Source organism: Amaranthus tricolor, chromosome 15 (assembly GCF_026212465.1).
Source record: "Amaranthus tricolor cultivar Red isolate AtriRed21 chromosome 15, ASM2621246v1, whole genome shotgun sequence".
In the NCBI taxonomy this organism is placed as follows: domain Eukaryota; kingdom Viridiplantae; phylum Streptophyta; class Magnoliopsida; order Caryophyllales; family Amaranthaceae; genus Amaranthus; species Amaranthus tricolor.
In genome coordinates this window covers 12,393,875-12,412,850 of record NC_080061.1, presented here as the reverse complement: position 1 = coordinate 12,412,850, position 18,976 = coordinate 12,393,875, and the positions used below count along the sequence as shown (strand labels likewise).

At 31.5% G+C, this 18,976-nt stretch overlaps 2 protein-coding genes across 2 annotated transcripts in view; both read left to right on the top strand.

Moving 5' to 3' along the window:
- Positions 1-16,445: 16,445 nt before the first annotated feature.
- LOC130801026 (uncharacterized) lies at positions 16,446-18,158 on the top strand. Its single transcript, XM_057664782.1, has 3 exons — positions 16,446-16,839; positions 16,893-17,655; positions 17,825-18,158. Exons 1-3 carry the CDS (start codon positions 16,446-16,448, stop codon positions 18,156-18,158), a joined length of 1,491 nt encoding a protein of 496 aa, XP_057520765.1.
- Positions 18,159-18,217: 59 nt separating this feature from the next.
- Positions 18,218-18,976, top strand: part of LOC130801025 (uncharacterized) — a 1,446-nt gene continuing 687 nt past the window's right edge. Inside the window, exon 1 of the mRNA XM_057664781.1 lies at positions 18,218-18,976. This exon is cut by the window's right edge and continues 687 nt beyond it. Coding sequence (XP_057520764.1) covers positions 18,218-18,976 — 759 coding nt within the window.

The window sequence follows — 18,976 nt, the reverse complement described above, 5'->3', positions numbered from 1 at the left end:
AATTCAAAACAAAAAGAACCAACTACAAAAATACCAACACAAAGCTTTACCAAATCTGCATACATTACAAAAACCGAAATAGAAAATGTATATCTCACTAATTTTACAATTCCTCAAAGCCCACAAATTATTAATTCAATCAATCAAAAAACTTTTCCAAAAGGTTGCGAATTGGATACCAGAAAATCGTTTTAAAACTCAAAGGTTTTATGAATTTATTTTAGTAGATTCAAACTCTGTTGAAATCCAACATATCAAGGATTCTTCAGAAAAAATAATTTATTCAAAATGTATTTTTAAGAAAATTATTTCTTCTGTAGAATGGGGAGACCCTTATGCAGAACGAATTTTTTCAAAAAGATTTTTCCCTCAAAATTACTCATACTATGATTACAAAATGGCCTGGTATAGAGCATTTTTATTCAGACCATTTGATCATTCATGGTTTTTTATATTTGACAAATATTGTCCAAAGAAATATCCTATGTGGTTTTATCATTGGTGGTATTTATTTGGACCAACTCCTCAAATTTATCCAAAAGAATGCAATGAGGGTTTCACAACTTTTGTTGCCAATTCAAATTATCAAGCTTATGAAACTCCAGTCATGTTTCATGCAGAATTTAAAATTCCATGGATTCTATGTTGGAGTTACTGTCTCAAACAACACCTTCCACGTCCATATCCATATTCATTAATAAGAGAATTCAAAATTAAATGGTGGGACAAATTTACCTTAGAAATTTGTTCAACAAAAAATGTTATCTCCTTTTTTCAAACCGGTATAAAAATGGAATACCAATCTCCATCAACCACCAACAAACCTTCACCCTCAAAAGCAACATCAAATTCAAACTCTCCTCAACACAATAAAAACCCCAAAGTAGAAAGTCCAAATTCAGAATCATTATCTAAAGTCCAGAAAGCTATTCTCAAAAAGATTCTTGAAGATCCACAATATGCAAAGAAAATATTATCAGAAGAATCCTCTGATGAGATTTTATCGGAGTTTTCAAATGAGTCTTATGATCCAACATTTGGTGGCCCATTTGCTCAAGATCCATATGACTTTTAATATTGAGTTCACAAAAGTTCAATTCAAATGTTCAACAACTCAAATTAATTCATCCGGAAGCACAAACGTAAGCAATGATGAAATCAAAAGTATCATTCAAATGTTCAACAACTCAAATTAATTCATCCGGAAGCACAAACGTAAGCAATGACGAAATCAAAAGCATCTCCAACATTAATTCAAAGCATCTTCAACAGTAAAGCATCTCCAACAGTGATTCAAAGCATCTTCAACAGTAAAGCATCTTCAATAGTAATTCAAAGCATCTTCTACAATATTATAGTGTAACTTTAATAATTATGTTTGTACTATTTACTTTTTCTCTTTAGTTTCTTATTGGAAGAGCAGATTGCACCTTATCTCTTCCTTTGTGTATAAATTAAGTGTCTAGCTCTAAGATGAGAGAATCCTGTAATTTTCTTTTGTTTAAGTCTTATCTCAAATAAATCTAACTTTCTTTACTTATCTTATTATTATCAATTATATAATAAGATTTATATCCACAAAATTATTAAATTATTTTCTGTAATAATGATCAATGAATAATGAACAACTAACAATGAACAAAGGACAATGAACAATGAACAATGAACAATGAACAATAAGCAATTAGCAATGAACAATGAACAATTAGCAATCAACACTGAACAATGAACAATGAGCAATAAACAATTCAGAATGACCAGTGAGTATTGAGCAATTAAGAATGAACAATGAACAATGAACAATGAACAATGAATTATGAGCAATAAGCAATGACAATGAACAATGAAAAATGAGCAATGAGCAATGGCAATGAACAGTGAACAATGAACAATGAACAATGAACAATGAAACATGAAGCATGAACAATGAACAATGAAGAGAAATAAGCATTGAATAATGAGCAATCCACAATGAGTAATGAAGAATGAACAATGAACAATCAGAAATGAGCAATGATTAATGAGCAAGTAACTATTAACAATGAACCATGAATAATGAATAAAGAAGAATGACCAATGATCTATAAGCAATTAATTAAGAATAAACAATGAACAATGAATAATGAGCAATGAGAAATAACAATGAACATTAAACAATGAACATTGAGCAATGAGCAAAGAGCAATCACAATTGACAACGAACAATGAGCATTGAGCAATGAACAAATAACAATGAACAATGAGCAATTAACAATGAATAATGAGCAATGGACAATGATTAATGAACAATGAGTAACGGACATTGAACAATGAACAATGAACAATGAACCACAATCAATGAACAATGACAATAAACAATGAACAATGAGCACTAAGCAATGATAATAAACAATGAAGAAAATGAGTAATGAAGAATGAACAATGAAAAATTACCAATGACAAATAATTTTTGAATAATGAACAATGAACAATGAACACTAAAAAATGAACGATGAGCAATGAAGAATGAATAATGAACAATCATTAAACCACATTGAACAATGAATAATGAACAATGAACAATGAACAATGAACAATTAACTATGAACAATAGGAAATAAGAAATGAGAATTTAACAATGAAAAATTAATGATCAATAACAATGAACAATGAGCAATTTACATTTAGCAATGAAAATAAACAATTAGCATTGAGTAATGACAATAAACAATGAACAACGAGCAACGAGCAATGGCTATGAACATTAAACAACGAACAATAAACAATGAGAAAAGATAAATAAGCAATGGTCAATAACCAAAGAACAATGAAAAATGAACAATAAACAATGAACAATGAACAACGAGCAATGAACAATGTAGATTAAACACTAAAAAATGATCAATGAACTAAAGGCAATGAACAATGAACAATGAACATTGAAGAATGCAGAATCAACGATAAAACATTAATAACGAACAATAAACAATGAAAGAGCAACGAGCAATGAACAATCATCAATAAGCAATAAGCAATATGCAATGAACTATGAACAATGAACAATGACCCACAAACAATGAACATTGAATGATGAACAAATTAATAATGAACAGTAAACAATGATTCATTAATAATGAATAATAAACAATGCGCAATGATAATAAAGAATGAACAATGAAGAATAAGCAATGAGAATTGAGCAATTTACAATGTATAATGAATGAGCAATGAGCAATGAGCAATGAACTATGAACAATAAATAATGAAAAATGAACAATGAGCAATGTACAATGTAGATTGAACAGTAAAGAATGATCAATGAACAAAGGGCAATGACCAATGAATAATGAACATTGAATGAGTAATGAGCAATGAACAATGAAAAATGAACATTATGGAACGAACTATGAACAATGAACAATGAACAATGAACAATGACCGATGAAGGATGAACATTGAATGATGAACAAATTAATAATGAACAACAAACAATGATTAATTAATAATAAAGAATGAATAATGAACAATGAACATTGAAGAATGCAGAATCAACGATAAAACATGAACAACGAACAAAAAACAATGAAAGAGCAACGAGCAATGAACATTGATCAATAAGCAATAAGCAATAAGCAATGAACTATGAACAATGAACAATGACCCATAAACAATGAGCATTGAACGATGAAAAAATTAATAATGAACAATAAACAATGATTCATTAATAATAAATAATAAACAATGAAGAATAAGCAATGAGAGTTGAGCAATTTACAATGTCTAATGAATGAGCAATAAGCAATGAACTATGAACAATAAATAATGAAAAATGAACAATCACCAATGTATAATGTAGATTGAACAGTAAAGAATGATCAATGAACAAAGGGCAATGAACAATTAACAATGAACATTAAATAATGCACAATGAACAATAGAACATAAACATAGAACAATGAACAATGAATGAGCGATGGGCAATGAACAATAAAAAATGAGCAATATGCAACGAACTATGAACAATAAACAACGAATAATGAACAATAACCGACGAAGAATGAACATTGAATGATGAAAAAATTAATAATGAACAGTTAACAATGATTAATTAATAATGAACAATGAACAATGAATAATAAATAATGAACAATGCAATGACAATAAAGAACTGTTGGACCTCTTGAGTTTTGATAATGACTACACTTTATTTAAACAAATATGTTTTTAGAGATTGTGTGCAGGTCGATATCCGGTCGTGATTATGATCGTTGATAGTACCTATGACTTGGTTCATGGAAATGTACGTGTCCAAAGGATCCGAAAGATGTTAGTAGAAGTATATCGCTTGGGATGTAAAACTATATCCACAATTAATTTAATAATTGATAATTTATCATATAGGCTTGATAATTTATCATATAGGCATTACTGTGGATATAAAACTAAAATTATTTTCTCTTACAGGAATTTAATTTATATCCACAATTTATTCCATTAGTTTTATATCTTAATTTTAATGGTCAAAATATTCCTTTAATTATTCACTGTAATTATTGTGGATATAGACTTTTGAGTGATATTTATTAATGTCTAATTTAAATTATTAACTTAATAATTTTATATGACTGAAGTGTTAGGAATATTTAAATTTTAATTTATATCCACTGTGGATATAAATTAAAGGGATATTAACTTTAATTATTGTGGATATAATTGTGGATATATTTAATAATGTCAGTAAGACAAAACAAGGTATCAGAGCCAGTAAGTTATTAAATTGATTAATTGTGCATTTATTAAATTGCATCGGTATTGAGTGTTGGTAAAGTGCTTGGTCAGCCTAATTAAATTGTTGGTAAGCCATTTTAAGTCTTGGTGTTCCCGGTTAGGTGGTCCCACTGTTCCCATTCAATTCAGTCATATTTAGTTTATGCAACATTTAATTTATTAATGGCAAACTGGTTAAGGAAAGCTATTAGTTTAGGATCACCTAATAATATAATTCAAAGTAGTGAAGTTCATATAGAAAAGAACTTTTCAAATTGGGAAATTCCAAAAGAAAATCTTACTAAAATTTATCATATAGGCATTACTGATTTTAAGACTGCATTTAGCATCAAAACTCATGAAGAGACTAGAAGCATTCAAAAAGAATCTGAAACTATGCATTTACTTTCAGAATCCAGCATTAAAGCTTATCTCAAACACAGATTTAGATTCATTCATTTTGGCCTTGTTCAAATAGGAATAAAACCATTAGTTCATAAAGGAGTTGATTGTCCAATTTTCCTAGCTCTCAGAGACGATCGACTTAATAATTATAAAGATTCTGTTTTGGCTATGATTCAAACTAATATCTGTAATGGCCCAATATATTTCAATTGTTTTCCAAACTTTACAGTAGATCTTCAAGACCCATTAATCTTATCTTCATTAATTTTAGATATTCAAATTTTAAATAATAAATTTAAAGAGTTTGCTAGAAATTTTGCAATTGTTTTCCGTGTTTATTTTAGATTAATGAATTCCACAGTTAATCCAAAATTCATACATGAGGCTTCTTCAAAAGAAGAAACTATTTTTATAGAGGTTCATGCTGAGAATACTAAATCAATAGTTTCTACAGCAAAAACCTTGAGATGGGATCAAATTTCTATTCCTGAGACATTTCAATTCTCAAATCCAATGCCTCCTAGAAACATAAGACAAGAAATAGAATGCATTGAGGAAGACGAAAATAAAGTTCTTATAAGGTTTGGGTCTATGAGAGAATTATCTAGTTCTCCTTGTACTTGTTCTTCCAACTATCCACGAAGATCTTTTTCTTTTCCTCAAAAAACAACTTCAGTCATTTCTAAACCAATCAAAGTCAGATATAAATCTCCTATTCCTGAATATGAAGCAATTGCTTCTCAAACTTCTCAAATATCTTCATCTAGACCTGCATCTCCCACAATGTCTGATATGCAAAATTTTGACTCTATCAATACAATTACTAAAGATTTTGGAATAGATAAAAACTATCTAAGAGATGAATTTAATTCCTCTCACAATGCTGAACATCGAGATTGGTTTAGATCTTTTTCTCGCTCCTTTAAAGACTCAATAAGAGATGTATGGTATAAAGATATGAATACTCTTCAAATTAATATCCCGTTTTTTACATGGTTTTTATTGTTTTGTGAAAAACAAGGTATTGCTAATCCATATTCTCAAAATCACATATTTGTACAAACCAAACTTCAAAAAAATTGGGTTTTGAAAGATGGACAAACAATTAGTTTAGTTCATCCACCGTTACAAAACATTACTTTTCCCTATTATGACCGTGAAATAAAGGCTAGTCCTTTTAAAGAAGGAAGAGTAGATCAAACAGATAAAACTCCAAATGTAGAAGACATCATTAAAATTTATCATCAAAATAATTTTACAAATCAAATCCTTCATACCGTTGCTACACAAGTAGATCAACTTTCAAATAAGGTTGATAATTTACAAAAAGAAACCTCTAGATCCATAGCCCCTAATACGATTGCATCATTAGGATCTGATAAGGTTTCTGCACACCATTTCAAACCACCAGGATTAACTATACCTATGACTCAAATGTTTCCAAAAAATTGTTTTACTTCTTCTAACTCTAATTCTGCAGTGTTAGATAAAATTCAAAAATGTTTACAAAAATTAGCAGATAGTCCAAGTCATATTAAGGTTTTGAGTAAATATCAAAGTTCAGAGATATCTTATGATGAAGAAAATTTTCAGTCTTTAATCATTTCAAAAGTTGCAAAGCAATTTCAAGAATCTGATAATGATCCTCATCAAATTAATAAAATTCGATCATCTTGGAAGAATATCCCTACAAAAAACTATTATCCTAGGCCTACTCCTGTTGATCTTCAATATAAAGAAAGGTCTACATTTACCTCCAAATCCTTTTCCCCAGATATGATCCTTAATACTCTTAATACTCTTCAAAATACGGGAATGGCTATTGTAGCTTACAAGGCAAAACCTTTGGATGAACAAATAATTTTTGGTTTTATTATATCAGGTTTTACTGGGCAATTAAAAAACTGGTGGGATAATCTTCTCACTTTACAAGACAGATTAGAAATTTTGAATCACGTTACTGACATCATGGATGATCAAGGAAATGTATTTCAAAAATCTAACTGCTGTGATTTCTTAATCATAGTTATTGCCTTTCATTTTGTCGGTAACCCTACTCAAACTCTTTCTTCTGGAGAAACGATTTTACAAAATTTACGTTGCCCAACTTTAAGTGACTATAGATGGTATAAAGATACCTTCTTTAGTTATGTTTTACAAAGATAAGATTGCAATCAAAGTTTTTGGAAAGAAAAATTTATATCAGGACTACCAAAATTATTTGCTCAAAGAATTTTTAGAAAAATAGCTGAACATGATACAGATAAAGAACAAGCTCTTAATAATACTACTTATGGAGGACTATTCGCTTTCATTAAAAAGGAAGGTCTTTCTTTATGTGAAGAACTCAAACTCCAAGCCAAATATACCTCTGAAAAGAAACAATCTAGGAAAGAAATTGGATGTTTCTGTGAAGCATTTGGTATGGAAGCTATTAGAGCTCCCTCTACAAAATAGAAAATTAAAAAACAATTTTCTAAATATTCAAAAGATAAAAATAAAAATTCTTATCCTTCTTATTATCGAAAGAAACGAGGAAAGAAAAATTTCGGAAATTTCCGAAAATCAAACAAAGCTTTCAAAATCTTTTGTTATTCGTGTGGAAAACCTGGGCATAAAGCAAATGCTTGTACCACAAAGAAAAAGATTCAAGAATTATTTATTAACGACTCTGAGCTAGGAGATAAAATATCCAAAATATTATTACAAACTCCTGAGTCTACTTCTTCTTCTTCTTCTTCAGAAAAGGAAGATGACGAAATTTTACAAATTAATGATCAAACTTCTGATTCTGAATCTTCGATTTCTTCCTCTCCTATCAAATGCATTAATGTTTTAATAGATAAAGAGAAAAATGTGGAATTTCTTTTTGATCTCGTTGACAAAATCCAAGATAAAGAGATCAAAAGAGAAACCCTTTTGAAACTCAAAACTATGGTTTTGGGTGAAACCTCTACCTCTAAAAACAAAGAAAGTATTCCAATTCCTCAAATTGAACCTTTCAATATTTCAAAATTATTAGAAAAATACTCTTCCAAAGAAATGACTTCTAAATTAATTCCTATTAAGAATCAAACTCTTTCGGTCAAAGATCTTCAACTTGAAATAAATAAAATCAAAGAAGACATCATTTCTATCAAAAATAGTTTAAAGCATTTAGAAATCAAAGATTTCGAACTTGAAACAAAATTCTCTATTTTAGAAAACCCCATCTATAAAGAAAATCTTTCTTTGGGAAAAGAGAAAGTTAATGGGGATGATGATGATTTTATCACCGTTATTAATAAAATTAATTTTCAAAAATGGTACGCACCAGTTACTTTTCAAATTGGAGATTTTCAAAAAACCTATATTGCTTTAATTGATAGTGGAGCGGATCAAAATTGCTTAAGGGAAGGATTAGTCCCAACCAAATTTTATGAAAAAACAAAAACTCGGTTATATAGTGCAAATAGTTCACCCATGGATATTAAATATAAAATTTCAAAAGGGAAGATCATAAATGAAAATTATAGTTTTACTAATACTTTCATTATTATTAATGATATTAAGGAAGAAATAATATTAGGTACTCCCTTTTTAACACAAATTTATCCTTTTTGGGTTGATGACAAAGGTGTTCATACAAAAATTTTAGGGAAACAATTATCATTTCCTTTTTTAAGTCCCATGTTACAAAAAGATATTAATTTATTACAAAATTCTTCAGTAATACAAAGTATAAATTTAATAAAGCAAAAAGAATTTCAAATTTCCTCATTAAAAGAAGAAATTTCTTTTCAAAGGATTGAAGAACAATTACAACAATCAAAATTGCAACAAAAAATTTTTAATTTAGAAAATATTTTTAAATCAAAAGTTTGTGCTGATATTCCAAATGCCTTTTGGGATAGAAAAAGGCATATTGTCACATTGCCATATGAAAAGGATTTCTCTGAAAAAAATATTCCTACAAAAGCTAGACCCATCCAAATGAATTCTGAGCATCTTGAATTCTGCAAGAAAGAAATTCAAACTCTTTTAGATAAAAAATTAATAACTCCATCCAAATCTCCTTGGAGCTGTGCAGCATTTTATGTTATGAATGCAGCAGAAAAGGAAAGAGGAGTTCCTAGATTAGTTATTAATTACAAACCTTTAAACAAAGTTCTTCAATGGATAAGATATCCAATCCCAAATAAAAGAGATTTAATTAATCGCTTATATAAAGCCAAAATATTTTCAAAATTTGACATGAAATCTGGTTTCTGGCAAATACAAATTGCTAAAGAAGATAGGTATAAAACTGCATTCACGGTACCATTTGGACATTATGAGTGGAATGTAATGCCTTTTGGACTTAAAAATGCTCCTTCTGAATTTCAACATATAATGAATGATATTTTCTATCAATTTTCTTCATTCATAATTGTTTATATAGATGATGTTTTAATTTTTTCTCATGATATTGATCAACATTTCAAACACTTACATATATTTCTAAACACTGTTGAAAAAAATGGTTTAGTAGTTTCTGCCACTAAAATGAAATTATTTCAAACAAAAATTAGATTTTTGGGACATGACATTTATAAAGGAACAATCAAGCCAATTACAAGGTCTTTAGAATTTGCAGAAAAATTCCGTAACGAAATTAAAGACAAAACCCAGTTACAAAGAGTTTTGGGATGTCTGAATTATATATCAGATTTTTTCCCAAAGCTCAGACAAATTTGCATGCCCCTCTTTCAAAGACTTCAAAAAAATCCGCCTCCCTGGTCAGAAATTCATACTAAGACTATTATTGAATTAAAACAAAAAATCAAATCACTTCCATGTCTAGGCATTCCAGATCCATCTGCATTCATGATAGTAGAAACAGATGCATTAGAAATAGGATATGGTGGCATATTAAAACAAAGAATAGATACAAAAGAACAATTAGTTAGATTTCATTCAGGTCTCTAGCTCGGACCTCAAAAAAATTATTCTACCATTAAAAAAGAAATTTTATCTATAGTACTATGCGTTTCAAAATTTCAAGATGATCTTTACAACAAAAAATTTTTGATAAGGATCGACTGCAAATCTGCAAAAGAGGTTCTAGAAAAGGATGTCAAAAACATTGTTTCTAAACAAATTTTTGCAAGACGGCAAGCAATTTTATCAGTATTTGATTTTCAAATTGAGCATATTAGAGGCGAAAGTAACTCTCTCCCTGATTTCTTAACTAGATAATTTCTACAGGGACATCATAATGCCAAGGAAGAAGAATCAGCAAGAAAAACTCAAAGGGTTCCAGAGTTCAGATGATTACGAAATGGAACCAGATCCAAAACCAAACAAAACAGAACAAAATAAATTTTCATCCTCCAAAAATCTTCAAACTACCCTATCCATTTCAAACAAATTTACTCAACGAAATGATTTTCCCCCACTTCCATATTCACAAATTGTTCAAGAGCCTACTTCACAAAATATTATTCCAAATTCAAAACAAAAAGAACCAACTACAAAGATACCAACACAAAGCTTTACCAAATCTGCATACATTACAAAAACCGAAATAGAAAATGTATATCTCACTAATTTTACAATTCCTCAAAGCCCACAAATTATTAATTCAATCAATCAGAAAACTTTTCCAAAAGGTTGCGAATGGATACCAGAAAATCGTTTTAAAACTCAAAGGTTTTATGAATTTATTTTAGTAGATTCAAACTCTGTTGAAATCCAACATATCAAGGATTCTTCAGAAAAAATAATTTATTCAAAATGTATTTTTAAGAAAATTATTTCTTCTGCAGAATGGGGAGACCCTTATGCAGAACGAATTTTTTCAAAAAGATTTTTCCCACAAAATTACTCATACTATGATTACAAAATGGCCTAGTATAGAGCATTTTTATTCAGACCATTTGATCATTCATGGTTTTTTATATTTGACAAATATTGTCCAAAGAAATATCCTATGTGGTTTTATCATTGGTGGTATTTATTTGGACCAACTCCTCAAATTTATCCAAAAGAATGCAATGAGGGTTTCACAACTTTTGTTGCCAATTCAAATTATCAAGCTTATGAAACTCCAGTCATGTTTCATGCAGAATTTAAAATTCCATGGATTCTATGTTGGAGTTACTGTCTCAAACAACACCTTCCACGTCCATATCCATATTCATTAATAAGAGAATTCAAAATTAAATGGTGGGACAAATTTACCTTAGAAATTTGTTCAACAAAAAATGTTATCTCCTTTTTTCAAACCGGTATAAAAATGGAATACCAATCTCCATCAACCACCAACAAACCTTCACCCTCAAAAGCAACATCAAATTCAAACTCTCCTCAACACAATAAAAACCCCAAAGTAGAAAGTCCAAATTCAGAATCATTATCTAAAGTCCAGAAAGCTATTCTCAAAAAGATTCTTGAAGATCCACAATATGCAAAGAAAATATTATCAGAAGAATCCTCTGATGAGATTTTATCGGAGTTTTCAAATGAGTCTTATGATCCAACATTTGGTGGCCCATTTGCTCAAGATCCATATGACTTTTAATATTGAGTTCACAAAAGTTCAATTCAAATGTTCAACAACTCAAATTAATTCATCCGGAAGCACAAACGTAAGCAATGACGAAATCAAAAGTATCATTCAAATGTTCAACAACTCAAATTAATTCATCCGGAAGCACAAACGTAAGCAATGACGAAATCAAAAGCATCTCCAACATTAATTCAAAGCATCTTTAACAGTAAAACATCTCCAACAGTGATTCAAAGCATCTTCAACAGTAAAGCATCTTCAATAGTAATTCAAAGCATCTTCTACAATATTATAGTGTAACTTTAATAATTATGTTTGTACTATTTACTTTTTCTCTTTAGTTTCTTATTGGAAGAGCAGATTACACTTTATCTCTTCCTTTGTGTATAAATTAAGTGTCTAGCTCTAAGATGAGAGCATCCTGTAATTTTCTTTTATTTAAGTCTTATCTCAAATAAATCTAACTTTCTTTACTTATCTTATTATTATCAATTATATAATAAGATTTATATCCACAAAATTATTAAATTATTTTCTCTATCGATCCTGTACTCCCTATTGGTATTAGAGCCAGTAAGTTATTAAATTGATTAATTGTGCATTTATTAAATTGCATCGGTATTGAGTGTTGGTAAAGTGCTTGGTCAGCCTAATTAAATTATTGGTAAACCATTTTAAGTCTTGGTGATACCGGTTAGGTGGTCCCACTGTTCCCATTCAATTCAGTCATATTTAGTTTATGCAACATTTAATTTATTAATGGCAAACTGGTTAAGGAAAGCTATTAGTTTAGGATCACCTAATAATATAATTCAAAGTAGTGAAGTTCATATAGAAAAGAACTTTTCAAATTGGGAAATTCCAAAAGAAAATCTTACTAAAATTTATCATATAGGCATTACTGATTTTAAGACTGCATTTAGCATCAAAACTCATGAAGAGACTAGAAGCATTCAAAAAGAATTTGAAACTATGCATTTACTTTCAGAATCCAGCATTAAAGCTTATCTCAAACACAGATTTAGATTCATTCATTTTGGCCTTGTTCAAATAGGAATAAAACCATTAGTTCATAAAGGAGTTGATTGTCCAATTTTCCTAGCTCTCAGAGACGATCGACTTAATAATTATAAAGATTTTGTTTTGGCTATGATTCAAACTAATATCTGTAATGGCCCAATATATTTCAATTGTTTTCCAAACTTTACAGTAGATCTTCAAGACCCATTAATCTTATCTTCATTAATTTTAGATATTCAAATTTTAAATAATAAATTTAAAGAGTTTGCTAGAAATTTTGCAATTGTTTTCCGTGTTTATTTTAGATTAATGAATTCCACAGTTAATCCAAAATTCATACATGAGGCTTCTTCAAAAGAAGAAACTATTTTTATACAGGTTCATGCTGAGAATACTAAATCAATAGTTTCTACAGCAAAAACCTTGAGATGGGATCAAATTTCTATTCCCGAGACATTTCAATTCTCAAATCCAATGCCTCCTAGAAATATAAGACAAGAAATAGAATGCATTGAGGAAGACGAAAATAAAGTTCTTATAAGGTTTGGGTCTATGAGAGAATTATCTAGTTCTCCTTGTACTTCTTCTTCCAACTATTCACGAAGATCTTTTTCTTTTCCTCAAAAAACAACTTCAGTCATTTCTGAACCAATCAAAGTCAGATATAAATCTCCTATTCCTGAATATGAAGCAAATGCTTCTCAAACTTCTCAAATCTCTTCATCTAGACCTGCATCTCCCACAATGTCTGATATGCAAAATTTTGACTCTATCAATACAATTACTAAAGATTTTGAAATAGATAAAAACTATCTAAGAGATGAATTTAATTCCTCTCACAATGCTGAACATCGAGATTGGTTTAGATCTTTTTCTCGCTCCTTTAAAGACTCAATAAGAGATGTATGGTATAAAGATATGAATACTCTTCAAATTAATATCCCGTTTTTTTCATGGTTTTTATTGTTTTGTGAAAGACAAGGTATTGCTAATCCATATTCTCAAAATCACATGTCGACAGTAAGAAGGATGAAGGTTTGTGTTGCACACAGACTAATACTTATTATGTAACATCTCGGAATAACTCGGATCGTACGAAAAGAGAAGATGACCTTTTAAAAACAAGTGTATATCGTCCGAGTCAAACCAGGATGTTAGAAGGCAGTTAAAAACGGATTTGAAATTAAGGGAAGCTTGCGGATCGAGTTTTATTAGTGTTATTATGAACTACTAGATATAAGAAATTCTTAGCAGCGGATAAGAACGAAAAATTAAATCAACTTATTACAACTTGAGAACAAAATCGCCTCATAAAACCAAATATTCTTTAAACTTTATTAGAAGTTCTTATCAAGACTTCTGTATCCTAACGGTTTATTTCTCCAAGGGACAATCCTCACTCCCCAGACCTGCAACTTAACTTACTGCTAGTCATTGCCCAGATAGGAAACAACATCATCGCTGGGTCGTTAAGACCAAAAGTACACGTCAGCTAACGTCGCATAACAAATTATTAATTACAACAAGAGAAAGACTTAATTCAATAGCTGTCAATTCGCAGAAAAGTACGCTTCGATCATGCTAATAAAGAATAATTATTTTCATATAAAGGTTAATCAGCCATACTGCTGTACTATCCAGCCATACTGCCGGTACACTCCAATCTCCATAAGTGAGACAATATATTAGGGGGAGCTAACCCCTAAGCAAGTCTCTACCATAGACACTCGCCTTACTTCGGTGCCTATGGTTAAGTATGCATACCCCCGCGGTGGCTAATAATGCCCCCATATACCGCGAGTAATTCATTTCCACCAATTGACGTCATACTACGTCCACTTTAAGGTTAGTGAGGTCATACTACCTCTGCTTATCAAAACAATGTATAAAAATTATTTATTCGAAAGATAACATTATCCATACTATATATCCATGCCTTACTTTTGTATACCATTATTATATGATACATCGGACTAATGCGAACCACGCTGCGTGTACATACCTTAAGCAAGATAACCAATTCACAAGCGTCTTAATCAATTCCCGGTCACGAATCGACTTCCTACAAGGTTCAATCGTATTCGGGAAATAAGCACACATACACATTTTCCTCAAATCATCCATAACACACATATACAATTACACCCACACCTAGAATACCACACACATCATGAACATCCATCACATACTATAACATGGTAAACACACAAAACAGGACAGCATACATAATCTGTCCAGAAACACAACTTAAAACTGTCAAACTGAAAATCCGACTTCACCGTTGCGTCTGGAAGGCGTCAAAACCCACGGGTACCAATTTCCATAATTTATAACATAGTATAAGTATTTTTAACCTAATTTCAAAGCCAAAAATGTTCCAAAAACACCTTTTTTCACCATTTTCCAAAACTACGTGATTTTGTCATTTCATTTTTTTTTATCACAAAAATATAAATTTCAATGCTTTATTTCCTATTAAATCTAAACGACTATTTACATAATTTTCATTACCATCTATGAAATTAATTTTTATTCCTCAAAAATAATTCTTTTTACACAATGTACACACACACACACATCACATATATATTTATATATATTTCTCTAACAACATTATAAATTACTCCTATTAATCAATAAAATAAATTTCTAACACCACATACATTTTTCTATTAGCATCCATTTTTTTTATATATATATACTTTACAATCATCCATCAAACAAATCCTTCACACACATATAAACATATCTAAAACCCTAAAAAGAAACATTCTTCATCAATTTAGATAGAAAAATACATCCCAAAATCATACATGAAATTTTAAATTCATAAAGTAAACATGAATTATAAGATAAAACATATAATAATCATAGAATTTTAAATTAAAACTAAAGATTCAACATAGATTAAGAATTACACTTACAATTGTAAAGGAAAACACCAAATGATGAAGTGTGATGGAGTTAGGAATGTGAATTAGGAGGAATTTTTAAAGGATGTCAATATGAAAATAATTTAGGAATTAAGAAGGGTTAATTATATGGGATTAATGCCTTGATCCTTCATTACCCTAAGGAGTTACAAGCTCCACCAAGAGTCCCTCCTATTTTCTTTTTTTTTTTTTGAAAAGAAAAGATGGGTTAAGGAAAAGTTTAGGCCCAAGTAATTCTAATTGCCAAAAAGGATTGCAAATCTCATGACCAAGCCCAATAATAAATAAAATATATATAGAAATAATATTACTAGTGAATTATTAAATATATCGGGAAGAAAATATCGGGAAAATATCGGGGTGTTACATATTCAAAAAAATTCCCTCACTGCTTCTCTGATCCTCTGCTATCGGAGATGATCAATAGGCTTGGTTGCGGGGATGATCATGGGTGGGTCGACCCCATTGTATTGAATGAAACTGTAAATTGGAGCAAGGTGTTGTCAACTGAAAATTCAAACCCTTGCCAAAATCTGAGCTCTCCGTTGTCGACCCCCATTGCGGGCAGCAAATCATCGAGACCTAGAGGCCGACCCAGAAAGTCTACCGACTATAAAATACCCCCTTAAATAGCATGCTTGAAGCTAAGAAAACATGGGAAACTGCACAACTATTAGGTATCTCATCAAATGATGAAGAAGTTGTGTTAACCGGTCTTAGAAAATCAAAAGTAATTTTGATCTTGGAGGGGAAAGGCGCATGAAGCTACAATATCCCCCTTCCAATTGGAGTCTCGATTAGTATCTGTGTTTATGAATTGCCTCTTTTGGAACATTCATGGGATTGGTAAAGGAGAGAAAACTTTATCCATTAGATCGCTTGTACATAAAAAGAAGGTTTCTTTTATGGGGTTGGTGGAAACAAAGCATAGAAAATCCTTTCAAACCAGACTAAAAAGGATATGGGGTAATGATGAGTATGATTTTTGTGAAGTCTTTGCCTCTGATACAAACGGAGGTGGAATGATAACTGTGGGGGACAAACAAACCTTTAATGCCTCAGTTAAACATACGGGAAGTCGATGGATCTTGATAGAAGGGTGTATCAATAAATATAACTTTGAATGCTGCGTCGGTGTGATCTATGGGCATAATGATAGATTGGGTAGATTTGCGATGTTTGAAGAGCTTAAAGAGAAGGCGGAGAGTATCAACAAACCAACCTATTACTTGGAGATTTTAATGTCACGATTCACGCAGGAGAAAGAACCGGAGCCGTCACATGTATCCGTAGTCTGAGGGATTTCTCGAATTGGATCAATGACTTAAGATTACTTGATATTCCGCTACATGGAGTGAAATTTACCTGGCGACGAAATGAGTCAAAAAGCAGACTGGATAGAGCTTTATGTTGTCATGAATGGCTGACAAAGTTTCCGAACCTGAACTTGGTGGGCCTGAGTAGAAGCTTCTCAGATCATAACCCTCTACTCTTATTGATGGAAGTGTGCAACAACTGGGGTCCAAAACCCTTCAAATGCTTTGACGCCTGGTTCCTGCATCCGCAGTTTAAACGCTTCCTCGTCAATGAATGGCGCTACATTCCGAATGTATCACTACACAGCAAACTGAAGATCCTTAAGGCCCCTCTCAAAACTTGGCGTAGAGAAAATTTTGATCACATGGACAACAAAATCGCAGAACTTGAAACGGTTATACTAGATCTGAAAAGGAAAAGTGATCGAAGAATGCTTGACAATATGGAAATGACTAGACTCAATGCAGCAAATAGCTTTCTTCACCAGTGGCTCATTAGAAGGGAGAGAATTTGGAGACAAAGAGCTCGAGCGTACGGCTTCAACATAAAAGATCACAACACAAAGTTCTTTCATGCATCGTCCCTTTTCAAAAAAAAAAAAGAAAAAAGAGATCGACCAGATAAAAATCAATGGCAGGAGAATATTTGGGATTCAAAATCTCAAAGAAGAAGTCAGGAATTATTTTGTGCAACGTTTTGCTCAGGGTGAGACCCGGGAGTTTGACTTTAATATGGATAACCACCCAAAAATCTCAGAAGCACAAGCTCTTAACCTTGAAACAATCCCGTCGAGAGAGGAAATTTAAAATGCAGTGTGGGCATGCGGAATCGACAAGGCTTCAGGGTTTGATGGCTTTAACTTAAAATTCATTAGGGAAATGTGGGAAGAAATTAGGGAGGAAATCTTTGAGACAGTCACGGAGTTTTTTATTGCTGGAGTCTCGCTGAGGCACTTGAACGTCACTTGGGTTAGCTTGATCCCAAAGGTAGAAAACCCCACAGCTATTGAAGATTTCAGGACAATTAGTATGGTTGGCTCCCTCTACAAAATTATTGCTAAAATTCTCTCCTCCCGCCTCAAAGAAGTTATAGCCCCCCTCATCGACGAATCACATAGTGCTTTTGTCAGGAATAGACAAATTCTAAAAGGAGTACTGATAGCAAATGAATCTCTACGATGGTTGAAAAAAAAATTCCAGGAACAATGATTAAACTTGATTTTTAAATGGCCTATGATTCGGTCAAATGGTCGTTCCTAAAACTTGTCATGGAAAAGTTAGGTTTTGGGCGAAAATTGATATCATGGATTATGGAATGTGTTACCTCGGCCTCAATGTCTGTTCTTCTGAACAGCTCCCCCCTTCGCCCGTTCAGAATGGAGAAAGGGCTCAGACAAGGTGATCCCCTATCACCATACCTCGTCATACTTGTCAGCAAAGTTCTGGTTTGTATTCTTATAAAAGCACACGATATGAACCTGATTGAGGCAGTTAGCATTGGAAAGGCAAAGATAAGTCTAAAACACCTTCAATTTGCTGATGATACTCTTATCTTTGCTCCAAGAAATTCCACATGCATCACAAACTACTTTAGAATCCTAGATATTTTTGCCTTGATGTTGGGTCTGAGTCTTAACTATAGCAAGTCATCCTTTATCTCTTGGAATTTAGAGGATCATTCTTGGGCTAGACTGGTTGTGGAAAGAGTTGGTTGTATACATTCACGCCCCCCTTTAACTTATCTTGGCTTCCCCCTTGGTATTCATTTGAATAGATGCTTTGCTTGGAAACTGGTTCTTACAAACATAGAAAACAGACTAGCATCGTGGAAAGCAAAGCTCTTATCTAGAGCTGGTAGACTAACCCTCATTAAAAGTGTGCTCAATAGCCTTCCTGTTTATTTCATGAGTATGTTCAAAATGCCAAAAGCAGTAGCTACGAAAATAGTGAAACTACAGAGAAGGTTTTTCTGGGGTGGGAGAAACGGTGAAAATAAGAGTTGTCCCACGGTCAAATGGTCAGACATT

What these genes read in the sequence shown, in the direction of transcription:
- LOC130801026 (XM_057664782.1), top strand. Translation starts at nt 16,446, where the DNA reads ATGAATTGCCTCTTTTGGAACATTCATGGGATTGGTAAAGGAGAGAAA. An exon ending in GCTTAAAGAGAAGGCGGAGA is followed by an intron (nt 16,840 to 16,892) that starts GTATCAACAAAC and finishes CGATTCACGCAG; the next exon opens with GAGAAAGAACCGGAGCCGTC. An exon ending in TGTGCAACGTTTTGCTCAGG is followed by an intron (nt 17,656 to 17,824) that starts GTGAGACCCGGG and finishes AAAATTCATTAG; the next exon opens with GGAAATGTGGGAAGAAATTA.